Raw genomic sequence first — 20162 nt, 5'->3', positions numbered from 1 at the left:
GATCCAAAGACTCTCATGGCTGATGTTACTTCACAGAAATCAATGGTGTTAGACCTGTCATAATTCTTAAAAATTAGGTCCATTGTTACCAATTGCACAGTAACCTTTGGGGAAATAACAATAACAAAAAGGTACTTACTAGGATGAGGATATGATGTAGTTGAAACTAAATAACAATAGCGACATTTGATTCACTTGCTGCTGTCCAATATAAAATAATGCATTATTGTGTAAAGGAAGATAGTGTTCAACAAGGTCACTGATGGATTTAAAAAAAAAGTTATGCCTTTGAATGGTAGACATCCTTTGTAATGCTTCCCAATCTCCTGGTCCAAAATAGTCTCTGTATGTTGACCTGTAGTGCACACTGGTGAATGGGCTAACTTTAAAAGTTTAGTACTGCATACCTGTGTACCTTGACTCGTTATACAATACCTTTCAAATAAATTATTTTTCTGTTGTAGCTCTCACAATTAAGATTGGCATCACTGTGTCCTTTCCTTCCATGATACCTGTTACCACAGCTGTAAAAATGTTGGTTTCTGTTACATTGAAGTGGCCTCTTACATAGGGACAACACTGTTTTTCTTTTGACTTTTTTTTCTTTGTTTTAAATGTTATGTAATGTTAAAATTTGATATTTATATATTTAAATATTGTTAAGTTTCCTGTTAAATTAATTTTGTTTTGTTTTTTTAGGTGACTCATTTTTGTTTACCACAGCTTCTCCCATTGCTCAAACACACCACGTCATACCTTCATGAGGTCTTTGAATTCTATGAGGAGATTCTTACCTGTCGCTACCCTTACTCCTGTTTCAAGACTGTTTTTGTAGATGAAGCATATGTTGAAGTAGCTGCTTATGCTTCCATGAGTATTTTTAGGTTAGTATTTATAGCACTCATATGTCTAAAAATTTGTGCTGAGAGAGAACCCTAGACTGCATCCCTTTTCTGGTGATGAGAAGATTAGGGCCAAAAATTTCTAAGTTGGGTGCCTAAAGTCAGGCACTTAAATAAGGGCTTGATTTGCAAAGGTGTGGAATGTCCACAACTCATATTGGCTTCATAGCCTGACTTTTAAGGCACCCAAGTTTTAAAATATTGGCCTTTGTCCATACTGCTGTCTTTTAACATAAGTTTCTAGTTTCCTACTTTTTACAAAGACATTTATATTTAAAATAGCAAAACAAAACCCAGCATTTGCAAGGCTGCATTTTGCTTTCTGTAATCAGAATTGCTGTCACATAAAACATTTAAGGTTGTGTTAAATAAAGTGCAGCTGTCTTACTGAAGTTTATGACAATTTGTTATATTTCTTCAGCTGGAAAAAGATGCCATGTATCCATAGAGTTTCACCAGATAAAACATAAAAAGCAAACTAGCATTAGTTCTGCATTTGGGACAGAAGCATTTTATGCATGTGAAAACATCTGGAGATCTTTAGGTCATTTAAAGAGTCTGTCTTTAGGTTATTTAGAAGAAAAATAGAAATTAAGTTCTGCATGGCAAAACAGTGAAAGGTTCCCAGATTATAGTATCACATCTCGTATTTTGTTTTGATTGTGTTTCCTTCTCTTGTAGATAGTGCTTATGTTCTTTTTTTGTTTTGATCTAGCACAAATCTTTTACACAGTGCAATGATTATAGATGAGACTCCACTGACAAGGAGATACTTAGCTCAGGCTCTGGCTCAGCAATTTTTTGGCTGTTTTATATCCAGAATGTCCTGGTGAGTACCATAAAACAGTACTATATACAAAATGGTAATAGGATATTTTGGAAGTATAATTTGCATGTTGCATTTTACCCTAACGGTAGGCGAAGCAGTAACCTTAGAAGAAATAATACAAATCATTAGGATCATCAGTGAATAAGAATTCAAGAGAAATTGTTTGGTTTCCCACTGAAAGAGAAATTAAAGAAAAAACATTGTTCCCACCAGCTACTAATTACTGAAATTATATAACCTAATGTATGCAGTCATTATCAAATAAGGTAGGGCAAAGTGAGTAAAAGAACTAAATCTTAGATCAGAATCTGACATTAGAGGTTGATTGTAATAGTCAATAAAAAAAATGGTAAGGGTTCTATGAAAAAATGATGAATGAAGGGTACTAACTAGACTTTTGAGACCTGTAGCTGTTGGACCCATGCAAGCTGATCAGGGCTGTGAGTTCTGGTTCTGGAATAGGTTAATCTGTTCAGGAGAAAAAGTATCTCATAGGGGTATGGAAGACAGTGGTTCTGGGCATTTAGATATGCACAAAGAAGATTAATCTCATGTTATAGGCAGAGCTATTAGTGCTGCCTTTAGTTAAAGTTACCCAACGCTTTCCATTAAGATTTTTTTTTTATAAAGTTGAATATCATTTTGCCAAATCTTAACTATTTGGGCTGAAATTTTCCATGTCGGCTCTCTGCCTCAGGTTGAATTTGAAAGTTTTAAGAAAAATAGCTTAGTTAAAATATTTTTTCCCCCCCATGTTAAAAAAATTCTTACAGCTGTTTTGTTGAGAAGCTGTAGTGCCTCTGTGCTTTGGAGCAAAGACTTGAAATTTGGCAGAGGGATTGCCTTTGTCTGAAGGATGTGCCTTTTGCTGTTCCTGTGAAAATGTGCCCAAATTTGGCTAAGTTATAAACCTTTGAAAAATTACACTATGCACATATTCTTAGAGTTTGGCAGGTACATTTTCTGAAGATTCCACCTACATTAGAGCTGCAGGGGCTGATCATGACTTTCCCAGTGATTGTTGCTCCCGGCTACTGCAGACTGCTGTGGTACGTGGCACTAGAACTGATGGCACGGAGACTCTCTTTTGTGCTCTCAGTATTGCCATCTGCTGCCACCCAGGCAGTGTGGAGGAGGAAGCAGCCTGACTGGATTTCAGAAGGAATAACAGGGTACTTGTGGAGTGGGAGAACTAGTAGATTATGACAAGGAGCCTGGTGAGGGTGGATACTGGGCCTGGGAGCTGGCAGGGGGAGGGAGAAGTCTGGGAGCAAAGAGAATGGGATTGGCTGGGCAAGTTTACTAGGATGGGGGAGCGCCTCACCTTCATAACTGTACAACTCTACCCATCAAAAATCTCTTGCAGTTTCTTTCTATTCTTACCCACCTGTCCATCAGCCTGTTAACATTCATGTAAAGTCCTGTCTATACTGTAGATTTCAGCCATTAGTGGCCTGCCACTGGTTTAGTGGCACCAGTTGAAACTCCTAGTGTAGACTAGGCAAAGCTACTCTGAACTATTTGCCCTGATGTATCTTAGCTGTGCTGAAGACTTGACTGGTCACTAATAGCTGTAATTGGGGCAAATTCCTGGTATAGACAAGGCCTTAGTGCACCTTACAAGGGCCCCTTTTGTGCTCTTTCTCCCACTCACATCTTTGCAGCCTTCTGTGCCACTCTTGTGCTTGCAACTGATGCTGTTGTTCACCAAACAGCTTACTTCTGTAGATTCATATCCCTCCTCAGAACGCACTTCTCAAAGTCATCTACCCAAGCATGAGATGGTTGGGGTGGCAAAACTAAAGATATTCTCTAGAATTATTTTAAGGAAGTACTGTGTGGTCTGTATTATACAGGAGAACAGACTAGATGATCATGATGTCCCTTCTGGCTTTGGAATCTGTGAATCAATGAATATCACATAAATCGGTTCACAGCTTATCAGGCTCCTATTGACTTAGACTTGAGAAGTTATGTAACCTGCTGAAATGTGTGCATTAGTGAAGCATGAGCTGCCCTTGGCTAGTTCAAAATACCCTGCAAGTCAAGGAGACAGAGTTCATAGTTGTTTCTTGTTGCAGGTCAGATGAGTGGGTGCTGAAGGGAATCTCTGGCTATATTTATGGCCTTTGGATGAAAAAAACCTTTGGTGTCAATGAATATCGCCACTGGATTAAGAAGGTAATGAGACAGAAGAAGTTTGTTCTTGTAAAGCATGCATACATTTTAATATCAAGATAAGGTAAGGTAGAAACCAAATAATACAGTTTTGAATTACAATTTAAAGGGACACTGTCAGGTTAAATCATACTTCTGACAGAACACAACATCTCCTGTTGTTGCAAGTGAAATACCTAATGGAAGAAATCTAGAAAGAAAATATTTTTCTTAATCTGTTTACTTTGTGCACAGTCATTGTCATTGCTTCCCCTTTATAGTCAGTTTCCTCTGCTTTGTTGGGTCTTTTGCCCAGTAACAAGGAAGAAAAGAAGAATGTGATTTTTAAACCTCAGATATTGATATTGGAACTCAGATACAGGTTATTACTTGAATCTGCTTCATCATTCTGTGGTGTCAGAGCTACCACTGGATCTCTCCTTGAACTATGGCGGTGATCCAATAGGGGCTCTGGTAACTTATCATATAGCCAGGGCTGGCTCCGGCTTTTTTGCTGCCCCAAGCGGCGAAGCGGAAAAAAAATAAAAATAAATAAATAAAGCCGCGATCGGCGGCACTTCGGCAGCCGCTCTACTGCGCCGCTTCATTCTTCAGCGGCAATTCGGCGGCGGGTCCTTCGCTCTGAGAGGGACTGAGGGACCCGCCGCCGAATTGCCGCTGAAGACCTGGATGTGCCGCCCCTTTCCATTGGCCGCCCCAAGCACCTGCTTCCTTTGTTGGTGCCTGGAGCCGGCCCTGCATATAGCATCATTTTGCAAAATATTTGTCTGTTATTCTTTTAAGGCTAGATTCATAAAGGAACTTAGGCATGGCAGTGCTGAGTGTTACCATGCTTAACTTCAGGTTCTTAGAAAATCACTGGGATCCACAAAGCCTGAATTAGGCATTCAAGCTTCCTGTACAATGAATGGAGAGGGATAGGCACCTAAGAATGGGATTCACAAAAGTCACACACTATGCAGCTCCCCACCTAAGCTAGCCAATGGAAGATGCCAAGGAGAGGGGTGTGTCTTAAGACTTTCCCTCCCTCCCTCCCTTTGGGAGTTTGGCATCTGGAGGGAGGCGCCTCCATCTGTGCAAACCCTCTTGGTATTAGGCGTCTACACCATTTTTGCAAGAAGCAGCGGAGGGAGGAGGAGGAGGGAGGAGGATCTTCCCTTTAACTTGTAGCCCAGTGGCTAGGTACTAACCTGGGATATGGGAGACCCCAGGTTCAAGTGCCTGATTGGGAGAAAGGCTTTGAACAGGGATCTGCCACCTCTCAGGTGAGTGCCCTAACCACTGGGCTAGGGGATATTCTGATGTGGGGCTCCGAGTTTCTCCTGTTGAAGCTGTTCCACTGTGCATAGATAAATAAGAAAGTCATTGGAGCAGGGGGATTGGATCCTAGGTTTCCCACCTCTTAAGTGAGTGCTCTAACCAGGCTATAGAATCATTTTCCTTCTCTCTCTCTTTCGCGCCCAATGACTCTTTCATTAAGATCCGTGATCCGGTAGGAGAGCTCTGAACCTGCTTGCTGGATCAAACTCTGCAGGCAAGTGAAGCAGAGGAACGCCTATCTTCCCACGGTTCATTTATCACAGTGCGGCGTCTGGACACTGAGAGTGCAGCTGAAGAGCACAGAGGCAGAAACAGAAGCACTTAAGGAGCTTTTACTACAAAAACTTAGGTGTTGAGTGAGTTTGGGAACTGACAGGGTTCAGTGGCAGCTGAGTGGTGAGTTTGTGAATCCCAGTGGGGCCTAGTTCTGGGATTCAGGTGCCTAAAGTAGCAATTAGGTGCCTAAATCCTTTTGTGAATGTAGCTCTTAGGCTGTAAAATTAAGTTAATAAAATGTCTTTGGTTTTGTGTTATAGCCTGTGTTTTGCAAAATACTTGTGTTTTAGACCAAAGCGTCTAAAATAATATACCACCAACTTCTAAAAGTGTACTTCATAATAAAAATGCCATTGACTTGCTATCCTGTGGGCTGCCTCCATAATCCAGAGGGATCCAATTGGTAGCTTTGACTTCACTGAATGATGCATCCTGGGGCATCACAAAAATGTAGAAGTTGGCCAGTGTGAATCAAGGGTGCTAAGATGAATCAAGGCGGACATTAGGATTTGTTATGGACTAAATATTCTGACCATGTTTCCTCAAAACTGCCTTAGCATCTTTACAGGTAGAAATATTAGACTTTGGTTATGCAGTAAGTTCTGCACAGGGTTCTGCCTAGATAGAGCTCATGGTGAGACTGGCCTTAGTAGTTAAATTTTTGGAGAGAAGGAATCACTTCTCACATAACTCATTTACCCATGTTTAACTCTCTCTTTCACAGCTCCTTCTCAATACTCATTACTGTTTCATGTTGAATAATCATGTTTGCAAAAAGCTCTGAAGTTGTAAAGCAAAATATATGTGCCTAATAATAGCACACAAGTTCAACCAAGAGTTTTTGAAATGGTTATGAACCCTTGGACTTTAGGGGATAAGCCAACCTCTAATTAATGGGGGCTAGAAAGAAAATTTCCCTGAAGATGTTAATTCTAGTTTTCTTATATCTCTTTCTGAAGTAGCTGGTACTATGTACTTTCAGAGACAGGATGCAAGACTAGATGGACTGGTCCAGTATGGCAATTCCTATGTTCCTTGTGCTAGTAGTAATCACAGGTGATAGATTATTCTTAGTGGAAACGCAAAACCAATCTGCCTTGGAAACGAAATCACCTCTCACTCCCAGATATTGGTGAAGTCCATTGCTTTTACTCATCAGGGGAACAGAGGAAGTTTATGCTCTAGCAAAGTGAATAGCAAAGTTCCTCTGATATGTTATCAACTGAATATTAAACTTTAGCTCTGTTATTCAGTTCTACTGCTTTATTTCTGTTTGCCTGGATGATGGACATCTGTTCTTCATTGTAATCCCGTAAATATTGCTAGCTCTCTGGTGCTAAAATATTTATTATGATTTTTTTTCTTAAACGAATTAGTAAAATTACTTCAAATACATTTCACTTGTTGTTGTTCAGGTCTGATCTCTGAGGTTAAGAAATGATCACTTTATAGAACACTGGAAAGCCCACTAATTAGCCTCTTCTGCTTAACAATATATACATTTTTATATATTGTACTTTTTAGGAGCTAGACCAAATAGTGGTATATGAACTGAAGACTGGCGGAGTTTTACTGCATCCAATATTTGGAGGAGGAAAAGAGAAAGACAAGTATGTTTGTTTAAACTATAAGTCATTGTAGGGTGTGTTTTTATGAGGCCATTAATATATACTTTGGGTGTGTTGTGAGGCACAAGGCCAAAGGCTGAAGGACTTCAGCTGCCTAAGGCATGTATTAATGGTCTCATAAAGTACATCATGGATGTAGTTTATCACTATTGTTTTATGAATCTCTAATTTTAAAACATAAAAACAGTTATTTTTATTGAATGTTTTTAATTCTGCTGTAAAAACCAGTTTTCATTACAGGGACAGGAGAGGGAAAGGGAGTTAAAAACTTAATTCCTGTTACTTTTACAATGATTTTTAAACAGCATTAATGGTGAATTTGGTGGTTGGATTTGTTTTTTTTTCTCTCTTGTTTCTGATACCACTTCTTGTTACATTCACTCTTTTGATGTTGAGCTTTTTGTCCTGTTAATTAGAAAAATGAAACTTAAAAGTAGACCAGCTGTTAAGAGCCATTGAGAAAAGTAGATGGGCTGGGCCATCTGCAGGAATGCTTTTCTGCTTTTGAGTGTATGCACATCCAGATTTAGTTTGGTTTAAAATCAGAACTCATAGCCTCAGAATACCCATTTAATAATTGTACACTGATTTAAAAAAAAAAAAAAAAAAACAGAGAAGGAAAGGACTTTCAGAATGAGAACTGGAATGTAACTAACAACCAATTTCCCACCTAGGTGAATCCTCAACCACACAAGGCTGTATGGTTGTTGACAGTTACAGAATCAGCTTTCATGTGCATTCCAGGCCATTACTCCACTTTGCCCGCCTGCTCATATTGGATTTTGCTTTAATTCAGTGCCCTGCTCTTTCACAAATAGCAAATCAGGCAAAATAATGAGATGGCCTTGCTGCGCATGCCTCTGGAAAACAAGGCATAGCTGGTACATCTAATTTTAGGCCTCCTGGCCTGGTTGATACCTTGTTAAACTAAATTGGGTGTGCTGAGCTAGGACTTGATTTAGTGTTGGGGTTTTTTGTTTTGTTTTGTTTTTGGCTTTTTGTTAGCAGCTAAAAGTATAACAGCAACATATTCTCCACTTCAGAGAAACTGACTTTCTATGAGTTGTGTTGGGGAAAACCACAAAAAAATAGATCAAGTTTTTTAAAAGCCAACAAACTAGAGCTACTACAAAAATGCAAGTAGATTCATATGGTCTCACATTTCTTGGGGTAGGGGATATAAGAAGAAATTCCAAAAAGGACTGAGTGTGTGTGTGAGAGAGAGAGAGAGACACACACACACAGAGACAGACACTGTACATTTATTAGGGGAGCTGGTCAGACTTTAAGTTTGACCGGTTGGTTTCCATCCCAGGTCCTCAAAGGATATGGACCCCTGTTACTTATTAAAAATAAATTGACTTGGTATCAATTGTACACATTAAATTTTTTAAACTAAAATCATGAAAACATATCACCAAAGGTAAGCTGTTTATATTAAACTAAAAATAAAATGTTATAAGTATCCAATCAAATAAGTTAAGATGAATATTGGATTGGAGTTAAACCATCAAATTAGTACAAAAACCAGTCAATTGCTATACGTTCTGTAAAAGAGACTAAGAAGGTGGTTGTCTGCATGTTTATAGATCCCAATTAAAGATTTTTACCAAAGTCAATCAAACCAATAATTTAAAGTTTGTTAAATAACTTGTTTTTAGTATTAAGCTATCTACTGTCCTAACCAAAACCTTGGAGCCAATTATAAAACTTTCTTCTCAAACTTCAGTTTTTATGTCGTGGCTAACCTTTTTCCTCTCCTTCTCTCTCCTCAACAGAGATTATAATACTAACTTTAGCAGAGCAACCTTGATAAACAGAAGTTTAACGAACTCTTATTTACCAGAAATTATAGATGACAAAATCAAGTCTCTCAATACTTTCAGGTTCAAAACACAGTTTAATAACTGTCTTTATGAGACAATATTTAGGGCTGTTTAAACTATGAGCACTTTTTCTCTCTGGTACCTTCTCCATGTAAACTTTATGGGTGTGTCGCAATTCTTGTGTCTCTGATGGGTGCCTACTTTTGTCTGGGTGCTGCTAAATCCATAGGGTGTCCCTGCCTGCATAAATGGGAGTCTCTCCAATACTAATTTAAGACACACAGTCTGTGTGCATTTGAAGGAGATGGGGATTCCTGGCTCCTCACTCCACAAGTTCTTTCAGTATAGTTCCTGATTCACTACCTGTGAGAAGGGCAGAGGGTTGGAGCACAGAACATTTCACAGCTAACTTAGGGGCTTACCAAATCTATTCTGCCTGGTTGATATAACGGAGTCTTCTACCTCCTTGTAGGCCCAGGAAATCTGTGAATGATCTTCTTGAGGGCAGTTTCCTTGATGCTTTCCAGGAGATCTGCTTGAGGACTGTAGAGCTATTGTCCGCTCTCTCTCAGAGCTGCCCATCAACTGCGTAGGAATTCCTGCTTTTAAACCTTTATTCCACCCATGACATGACTGATGGAGGAAGGTCCAGCCAGGCCCACAGCAGCTCTCTAACCCCTTATCACTGGCATGTGGTTTATACACCCTGTCGCAGGACGCTCTCACACACATGCATGCACGCAGCCACGCTTTCGCTTTCCCATCTTAAAAATAAAGCAAATAAAAAGGCTGGGGTGTCTTCCTGTTAAATTCAAGGCAAAAAATAGGGACAGGAAAACAAGTTACTTAAGGTAACAGGAAGTTTGGGAATTCTTCAGTCCTCACAGTATTCTGTGCTCTTGTAAAGTAGGAGCTGAAACAGCAAACAAGACGCCAGATGATATTCTGCTGGCCCAGCACTACTTGTTAATGGGCCTCCTTCAGGTGCAGGGAGAGACTGGTCAGAGGCTGCAGTGGCCTGACTTTCCCCAAGGTGAACAGCCTAGGAGATTCTGGAAGGTGAATTTTTCCTCGGATGGATGTTGACCCAAAAGGCGAGGCTTCTAAACCTAGTCCTTGATTCTTAAGGTTTATGAATTTTGCTCACTCTGCCTTGCAGCTCCTCCTTCTCTGCCTCACAAGTCCGGAAAAAACAGGTGCAAGGGCCTACCTTGAAGCCATGCAAGTTTGAATTAGGTCATTGCTGGCGAGCATTAACTTGGGAAAGTTTAAAGCAGCAATTTTAAAATATTCTGTGTTTTTCATATCACAGAGATTGTTGGTCTATGACCAAAAAATAAAATAATAATAATAAAAAATCCAGATATATAAGACCACTTTTGAGGAAGTTGGCCCGATCTCATCTGGGTCGAATGCCTTAAGACATGTCACCAGTTTATGGAAAATTCAATATAAAACACCTATAAAAATAACTAAAGGGAAAAACTCTAGCACAACAAAACCAGTCACTGAACATTAATTCATCAGCCAAACAAAAATAAATTCAGACTTACAAAATTTATCATCTCCAGTTTCTTCTCTGCTAATGGAAAACAGGCAAATGTTCTTATTTTTCTCACGAATAAGGCAGTTACAGTAACTTTTCTATTTTTGAACTGGACTATAGATCAGGCAGCTTATTTTTAAAAGTTATTTTAAATCTTATCAAGAAGAAGTCCATTTAAAATATAATGTCTGTATGCCATACAAGCTATTCTCCTCACAGGGAGAAGCTGCAGATCATGTGCATTATGATTTTAAACCCAACAGACACTGAAATTCAGAATTAGTTATGAGAACTTTTAACTCTGTTTCTTGCTTGTAGATATTATCATATGGCCTTTCCTTATCTGATCATATAGTGAGGCAATGTGATATTTTATTTTCCAAATATTTAATTTGCAAGTATGATTTAATTCAGATTTTTGTTTAAATCCCTCCTCATCTTCAAGGGCAGTGTCAGTGAGGGTGATTAATTAATAAAATGTTCTAACCAAAAAGTACACTGAAAATTTTAGGTCTGTCTCAGAGCAACTTAAAAGCAAGTGAATTTGAAAATATGATGATTACTGACCACCACTGTTTTGGGACATATGATATACCTTGTATAGGAGATGCCAGTGTGCCTAATTACTGAAGTTGTTTTTAGGTTTTGCTATGCTTTGATTAGTAAACTTTTATTTGTTTTTAAGTAGTTTAAAAGGATTACATTATTATTTTTTAATTTATTTGTACTATCCTAGCGCTGAGGAGCTCTAGTCATGGACCAGGACCCTGTTGTGTTTGGTGCTGCCCAAAAAGTCTTTTAGTCAATCTTTTTTTCATTTTATTAAAGTATAATAAAATTATATTCTCTTGAAGCATATTGAAACTTCCTCCATGAAAGCATTTTTTAAATTGGATCTTGTGCATTTGAACAAACATCAACTTTTCAACCTAAAAATAAATGCAGAACAGTGGACTTAGAAAAGGAAGAGACCTCTTATACTAACTTCTGTTGACCAATTAAATTACGTTGTTAATACAGTATGTAGCTTGTTCAGGTTCATTTTAGCTATTTTTGACTGTAAAATCTACCTGAAACAGTGGATAGGATAAGGGAGGCTTTGCTGCATTGTGTAATTCAAGACTAGTGAAATTTTCTTTAGATGTTATGCTTTAAACAAAAACCCTTTTTCTAGCCATTTTACTATCAACAGCCTTGCTGCAGAGATTGGCTTTCAAATGAAACTGAAATAAAATAAGTAATATCCATAGAAGGTCAACTAAGTTGTTCTCATTTGTAGAACAATCAATCTTTCCAAATAAATGTTTGTTTAAATATATAGTAATTGCAATCAAATTGCTTTTAAATGAAGGGGAACCCCTCCCCCCCAAAAAAGCTATGAGCAATTCTCAGTAGTCTGATGACATATACCCTTTCCACACTGATTTTTATTGATTAAATTCTTACTAGACAACTTCGTATTTGTAATATTACTGTATTTCTGTAGAAGAAACTGTAGTTTCTTCTAATTTATTCTCTGTACTCCTCTATGTAATATACATGCACCTATCTCTACATTATAAAAATTGTAGACTTTTTCATGAATAAATCCATGATGCATTGTCGTCTTAAATAAGTAGAAACAATATGAATGTATACTGCAATCATCTTGTTACCAGTAACTGTTGTGGGCTTTTTGCCATAATATTTAGAACAGAAAATACATTAAATTATTTTGATTTAATTTTTCAGCCCTGCATCACATCTACATTTTTCTATAAAACACCCTCACACGCTCTCCTGGGAATATTACACTATGTTCCAGTGTAAAGCCCATCTTGTTATGAGATTGATAGAAAACAGGATCAGTATGGAGTTCATGCTACAAGTAGGTGTTTAAATTCTTATATGAGATATAGTCAACTTTTTATCTTTAAGTACAATTATGTTCCGTAAGTTACTTTTTAAAAATCATCTTGGTGTTTCATGTTTGCTTGTGTATCAATAACTTTGAGATAAACTGTGCTCATAGTACAGGTAAACTGGATTATAATGCACAGGTTGGTTATTTCCTTCTCAGACATGGCTAGTAATAAAGGTTCTGAACCCAAATTAGCTCCTCAGTGACATCTTCGCAATTTCATTGCCTCCAGTAGAGTTACTGCTTGAAACTTAGTAAACAAAATTTTTTTGCACTATAAAGAGAACCAGCAGGATTCTGGCCTGTGTTGGGCTCCTAGCATTATCATAACTAAACAATAATTAAAATACGGTTTCTTTGAAAAGTTAAATACTTGTGAGATTTCAGTTTCTCTTTCTATTTTATGATTTCATAAGAAAAAATGTGACACTTAATAAAGGGAGACCCAGAACTCTGAAAGCAGTATCACTCTCTAAAGATGTAATTCTCTTAATTGGTATAATGATAAAATATAGGACAAAGCATGCAACGCTAATGGTTCTTGTTTAAACTTGAATCACAACAGCCTATACTATGTTCCTTCACACAGTATCCAGATGGTAACTTGTCCTTTGTAGTCCATGTAAAAGAAAACTCAACCCTGATATGCACTTTAAATACAGCAGTTTACTGTCCTGAGGAATAAATTGAGTGACTTGTTTTACAATAGATAGCCTTAGAAGTTAATCTTCTTTTATAGCAAAGTATAATAGAGTTTTTAATAGACTTTGAGTCGTAACACAGTAATGTAGTACATGAGTAGGGCCCTACCAAATTCACGGCCATGAAAAATGCAGCGCAGACTGTGAAATCTGATCTCCCGCCCATGAAATCTGGTCTTTTGTGTGCTTTTACCCTATGCTATACAGATTTCAAGGGGAAGACCAGCATTTCTCAAATTGGAGGTCCTGACCCAAAAGGGAGTTGCAGGGGGGGTTGCAAGGTTATTTTAAAGGGGTCACAGTATTGCCACCCTTACTTCTCCGCTGCCTTCAGAGCTGGGCGGCCAGAGAGCGGTGGCAGTTGGCCTGGCACCCAGCTCCGCCAGCAGCAGTGTAGAAGTAAGGGTGGCAATACCATACCATGCCACCCTTACTTCTGTGTGGTTGCCTTCAAAGCTGGGTGGCCGGAGAGTGGCGGCTGCTTACTGAGGGCCCAGCTCTGCAGGCAGCAGCGCAGAAGTAAGGGTAGTAATATCATACCACACCATCTTTACTTATGCACTGCTGCTGGCGGTGGCTCTGTCTTCAGAGCTGGGCTCCCGGCCAGCAGCTGCCGCTTTCCAGCTGCCCAGCTCTGAAAACAGCCACTGCCAGCAGCAGCGCAGAAGTAAGGGTAGCAGTACTGCAACACCCCCTACAATATCTTTGTAACCCCCCTACAACTCCTTTTTGGGTCAGGACCGTAGAATTACAACTCCGTGAAATTTCAGATTTAAATAGCTGAAATCATGAAATTTATGATTTTTAAATTCCTATGACCGTGAAATTGACCAAAATGGACCGAGAATTTGGTAGGGCCCTATACATGAGATATAATCATGAAGAATTTTTTTTATAAAGATGCACATATAACTAGGTAAGTTAGTTATTGGAGAATGCATCCTTAGCTGTAAAAGGGAGGTAAAAAAATCATATGTATTATCATATTTGTGTAAAAGAAAACGATTGCTGTTGATAGTTAACGTCAACTGTAAGCTCTCATAGTATTTATAGTCTTGTGCTTTAGAAATGCTTAGATACTGAAATACATTTCTGCATTCAACTCCATGTAAATTTATTAGAAAACTGCCTGTTAAAATATGCCTGGTGATGAGTGATGAGCATAGATAGGAAAGGGTGAAATAGTGTGTAGCTTCCTTTTGTCCCAGGGCTAAACATTTTATTTGTCATTAAGATAATGCTGGTACTGCAGCTGCCTTTGAATTAGGCCTAACCTCTTCCCAGCACCATTGTTTTTAGCCCATTGTATCTGCACTCTATCTGCAAATCCCAACTTCAGATAGCGACAATCTAATGAGTTTCTGAAATTCCTTTGTTTTGAAAAGGATCTTTTCTTTCTTTATTTTTTTAAGATAAACATTACAGAACGAGCTGATTGGCATTGGCATTGCCTGAAGACAGACAATCAAGATAAAAAATTTATATAATTCAATCTTCAAAATATGTAAAATGAATTTTTCTATCATTTTAGGTTTTCAACAAACTGTTGAGTCTGGCCAGCACTGCCTCGTCTCAGAAGTTCCAGTCTCACATGTGGAGTCAGATGCTGGTTTCCACATCTGGATTTTTGAAATCCATCTCTAATGTCTCTGGCAAAGACATCCAGCCTTTAATAAAACAGTGGGTGTATCCTTTTCATTCTAGTTCTGAATTGTTAAAGTGGAGAAGAAATGTAGCTTTTTGTTGGCACTATTAAAGGAATGTGCAGGAAGATATGAAATGCCTAAATTTTTAACAGAGTTAGAAACAAAGGGATTCATATTAAAAATAGGAACAAACTACCTATTTAGATTCCTTTCTTAGTGACTTACAGTACGCTGGCTTTTTCTGGGTGCTCTTTGCTTTTCAAGACTGGAAGGAGTTGCAGTATTTGTCAGTTTTACCAGTAGTGAAATTACTATAAAGAAGCTCAAGCAGTCTCATGGAATTAAAGGTCAAACTATACTACAGAGATCCAGGGGACACTGCCATTAGAAATATGCTAAAGTCTGACATGGAAAATGCTATAGTCTGGTGCATTTTCAGATGTGATTTCCAGTAAATCACTGTGGCATAAATTACCTGGGGTAGCAGATTGATAGTACATTTTTTAGATCAATGTGAGCCCTAATACTAGCAGAAATTTGAAAATAAATTGTTTTATCTATTTTCATTGGTATTTTAAATGAACATTTTATGGCTGCAGCAAAATCAGAGAGACAAGGTAGTTGAGGTAGTATCTTTATTGGCCCAACTTCTGTTGGTGGAAGGGACAAAGTTGTAAGCTTCACAGAGCGCTTCTTCAGGTTTGGGGATGGTAACCAGAGTGTCTAATCTAAATACAAGTTGGGACAGATTGTTAAGTGTAAGGGGATCACACATGCCATATGGTTGTACTGTTTCAGTAGAGAAAACAAAACTCAATTTTATTCATGTATGTAGGGAATTATTCATTTGTTCTGACTTTTCCCGTAAGTAATATTTTATATAACTCTTAGTGTGTAAAAAGGCCTGAAAGCAAGATTACTATACCACAATACTAGAACAATACATAAAAATCAATGTGCACCAAAGAAATTTTAGAATGTACCACATTTCTGGAGTGAAATATTTCATAATGGATAAACACGCATCAAATTTTTTTTATGGGGCATGGTAAGGAAACATCTAATTTATTAATTCTTCTTTCCATACATAGCTATGCAAAAATACTAGTAATCAGTGGAGAATTCCATGAACGTGATCTTTTTTTATAAAGTGGGTAAAGCTGGTAACAAGCTAATAACAGGGTAACTTTGAAAGAGACACTCCTGAGAGAACATGACTAAAAGAGAACTTAATTGATCCATAACTCTTCAGGATTATTTGATTTGGTAATCCCTGTCCTCTGTGCTTTAGCCACATTATTGTTAGATGAAAATACTGCACTTCAGTGAGAACTCTGTTCCATTTCAGTTGTGACTAAAATAAGGCAATAATTGTCATACAAACTAAAACTATTCACAGAAATGGTTCAACCAGTAGCTGCCTGAAATACAAAACTGGTGGAGATCACTATTCGTATTCAATTTTACTGAAGGTGACAAACCCAAGATCACTACCATAATGACCCAGATTGAAAAGCTTCTAGAAAATGGATGTTTTATGTGAAATCTGGTTAGAAAACAGTAAACTATAATCTCTGGTCATATTTCTCTGAGTTTCACTTAGCCAAAACATACAAAAAACCAAACATACTTACTGGTGGTGCTCAAATTAAGAGTCTGGCCTCCCTGAAGAAAGACCCAGTACTGCTAGAACAGCGGTCCCCAAACTTTTGAGGGTCACACCCCCTTTTGCCCCTCTCTGTGCCCCCCCATTCTCCCGGGGTTGGGAGTGGGGCTACGGCTCGGGGGGGAGGGGTACGCGGTCAGGGGGCTGAGGCTGGGGCCTCAGCTGGACGTGGTTCTGGGGCCGGGAGCAGGGCCGCGGCCAGGTGCAGCTCCACTCCCAGCCTCGGCCCCGGGTGGCCAGGTGCAGCTCCGCTCCCAGCCTTGCCCCCGGGCCAGGAACGGAGCCGTGGCCAGTGGCTAAGGCAAGGGGCTGGCATGGGCCCAGGAGCGGAGCCGCGGCAAGGCTGGGGCCAGGGCCAGGCGAGGGGATGGGAGCCAGGGATGCGGCTGGGGGCAGGACCAGAGCAGAGCTGGGGGTGGGGCGGGGCTGGGTGGTGCTCCCTCCCCACCCCCTGTGAGGGCTGGTCTGGGCCCCACTGTGCCCTCCGTGCATTCCTCCATGCCCCCCGGGGGTGGGGGGTGCCCCACAGTTTGGGGACCTCTGTGCTAGAGGAAGTGCGCAAGGACACCTGTGGAACACGGTGTGAAATAATACAGCTTTTCATTATGACTTGTTTTTATTTTCAGTGGAAAAAAATTACTGCACTTCACAGTACTAGGTATTCTGTCTACAGTTCTTTTTGTTGAGCTTTCTATAATTTTGTTTTCTCTACCAGCATATAAAAATCTTCAATAAGACTATTTTAAAAAATATTCCTGAGGTGCTCCCTTTGCACACGGCTTTTGTCTCCCATTGATGGGACTAAAGGGAGCCCAAAATATTTTTCCCTCTCCACTTTTCTTTGAACCTTTTTGTGCTGTGACAGTCAAATACAAATCTAGTGCAAAATGTGAGAATGTATACCTTATAAATGTTATTTTTATTTATAAACACCATCTTTTGTCCCTCAAAATTCCTATACAATTTATTAGGGATCAGAGTGGTGTGGTAAAATTTTATGGCAGTTTTGCGTTTAATAGAAAACGAAATGTATTGGAATTGGAAATAAAGCAAGACTACACTTCTCCTGGGACCCAGAAATATGTGGTAAGGTCCATTTTCCATAGTTTGTTTACAACACTGTTGATGTGCATTTATCTCTGTACACACATTTATAAACATTAGGTTTATATTTATATTAGACAAATTTGTTTTTATTACACTAATAATGAAAGTATCTTAATTTTCTTCAGGGTCCTCTTAAAGTAACAGTGCAAGAACTTGATGGATCTTTCAACCATACATTGCAGATAGAAGAAAACAGTCTTAAACATGATATACCTTGCCATTCCAAAAGCAGAAGGTAAGAATTAGAACTTCAGAATGCAGATGTTTATAGAATGTATGTATAATAATGTCCAGTGCAATTAATGGGAAGTGTGAAATCTAAATCTTTTATTACTTCTTTTTGTAAATGTTGATAATCTTACTGTATAATTTACCAATTTTGTGATAATAGAGTCATAGGCCAGAAGGGACCACCAGATCATCTAGTCTATCTGTATATTACAGGCCACCTACAGCAACCAGCACCAATTAACTCAATAACTGAAATTAGAGCAAAATATTACAGCCCACAGGAGACTATACTGTTAAGTACCACAGGCAGAGAGCAGGAAGGACCAAGGTGCACTAATGTCTAAGGCCTTCATAGTGGCAGGGAAATGATTATGTGAGATATACCAAGATAATCCTGGCAAGTGATCTGCGGAAAGTGAAAAATCCCAAAGGTCACTGCCAGTCTATCCTGAGGGAAAGTTCTTTCCCAACCCGACATATGGTGATCAGTTAAACCCTGAGCATGTGAGCAAGAACCAGCCAGTCAAGCACTTGAGAGAGAGCCTGCTCAGTGCCACCTCAGAGCCCTGGCCTACTCCGTCCAATGTCCCATCTCCAGCCATGGCCATCATTGATGCTTCAAAAGAAGAAGATTAAAAAAGAACAACCCAGAAAATATTCCGGTGAGGGGACATCCCTTTCTGACCCTGTAGGTGGCCAGCTGAAACCATGAAGCATGACGTTTTAGGAAAATAAGACGAAAACCAGACGTGAGCCCTATGGCTGCCAAGTCCTGCCCCCTACCAGCACAAACAACCCCATCATACAATCACATTCATAAATTTGTTCAGCTCCCTCTTAAAACTAATTAAGTTGTTTACCCCTACAATTCCTATTAGGAGGCTGTTCCAGAACCTCACCTCTGATGGTTAGAAACCTAATTTCAAGTCTGAATTTGTTCATGGCCAGTTTATACCCATTTGTTCTTGTGCCAACGTTGTCCTTTAGCTTAAATAGCTCTTTGGTAAATATCCTCCCTGGCATTTACTCCCCCTATATAGAGAGCAATCATATCTTTTATCAGCCTTCTTTTTGTTAGACTAAACAAGCCAAGCTGTTCCAATCTCCTCTCACAAGATAGGCATTTCATTCCCCTGATCAGCTTAGTAGCTCTTCTCTGCACCTGTTCCAGTTTAAATTCATTACTCTTGAACATGTGTGACTAGAGTTGTACACAGTATGCCAAGAGGTCTCAGTGCTGTGTACAATGGCATTAATACTTCTCTATCTCTACAGGAAATGCCTTGCCTGATGTAGCTTAGAATCATATTTGCCTTTTTCACAGCCGCGTCACTTTGGTGGCTCATAGTCATCCTGCGATGAACCCACATGTCCAGATCTCTTTTCTCCTCTGTTGCTTCCAACTTATGAGCCCCAGCTTGTAGAAGAAATTCTTATTATTAGACCCTTGGTGCATGACCTTGAACTTTGTGCTATTGAATTTCATCTCATTTCTGTCACTCCAGTATTCAAGGTTATCTGGCTCTTCTTGTGTAATATTCTGATCCTCTTTTTTATTGAGATTGCCTCCTAACTTTGTATCATCAGCAAAATTTTATTAGCATGCTCCTACTTTTTGTGCCAAGGTCATTAATAAAAATATTTAATAAGATTGGTCCCAAGACCTATGTTTGAGTAACTCCACTAGTAACCTCCCTCAAATCCAATAATTTACCTTTCAGTACAACCATTTGCCTTTTTCCCTTTAGTCAGTTCCTTATTTACCTGATAGTTCTAGTACCTGATCCTCATCGTCTCTAATTTTACTAATAATTTCCCATGTGGCACCGTGTCAAATGCTTTACTGAAGTCCAAGTATGTTAGATTTACTGGACTTCCCTTATCTAAAAAATCAGTTATTTTCTGAAAGTAGGTTAGCCTGTCATGGTAAACCCATGTTGCATTGCATCCCTTTACCTCCATGAATTTAATTATTCTTTCCTTCACAATTTGTTCTAATTGTAAAGGAAAGAATAATTGCATAGTAGTGAGGTCAGACTAACAGGTCTGTAATTGCCTGCATCACCTTTTTCCCCTTTTTTAAATATAGGTACAACATTCTCTTTCTCCAGGCATAGGTAGATGTATTAAAATCCTTGCTACTGGACTAGCAATCTCATGTGCCAGTTCTTTAAGTATTCTGGTATGGAAATTACTCAATCCCCCCGATTTGAGTGCATTAAGTTCTTTGAATTCTTCTTCCACCTCAGCTGTGGTAATTTTCATTTCTAGATGCTCATTTCTATCAGCCATACTGGCTTCATGCACATGTTCCATATTATCATGCTTATTGAAAATGAAGGCAATAATAATATGTTATAATATAATTAGCAGACATATCTACAAATGTATGAGAGAAAATTCAGA

At 38.9% G+C, this 20162-nt stretch overlaps 1 protein-coding gene across 2 annotated transcripts in view; it reads left to right on the top strand.

Moving 5' to 3' along the window:
* TAF2 (TATA-box binding protein associated factor 2) overlaps positions 1-20162 on the top strand; it is a 91705-nt gene that overhangs the window by 24620 nt on the left and 46923 nt on the right. For both annotated transcript variants that reach the window (XM_024208587.3, XM_024208588.2), the window contains 8 exons: positions 700-884; positions 1618-1731; positions 3813-3912; positions 7030-7115; positions 12237-12372; positions 14638-14792; positions 17390-17504; positions 17651-17760. In XM_024208587.3, the coding sequence (XP_024064355.1) occupies positions 700-884; positions 1618-1731; positions 3813-3912; positions 7030-7115; positions 12237-12372; positions 14638-14792; positions 17390-17504; positions 17651-17760 (1001 nt within the window). The remainder of the gene's footprint in view (positions 1-699; positions 885-1617; positions 1732-3812; positions 3913-7029; positions 7116-12236; positions 12373-14637; positions 14793-17389; positions 17505-17650; positions 17761-20162) is intronic.

This window comes from Terrapene carolina, unplaced genomic scaffold, assembly GCF_002925995.2.
Source record: "Terrapene carolina triunguis isolate 2854851 unplaced genomic scaffold, T_m_triunguis-2.0 Scaffold58, whole genome shotgun sequence".
Lineage (NCBI taxonomy): Eukaryota > Metazoa > Chordata > Testudines > Emydidae > Terrapene > Terrapene triunguis.
Note: the sequence above shows the minus strand (reverse complement) of the source record. Positions and strands in the feature narration are given on the sequence as shown.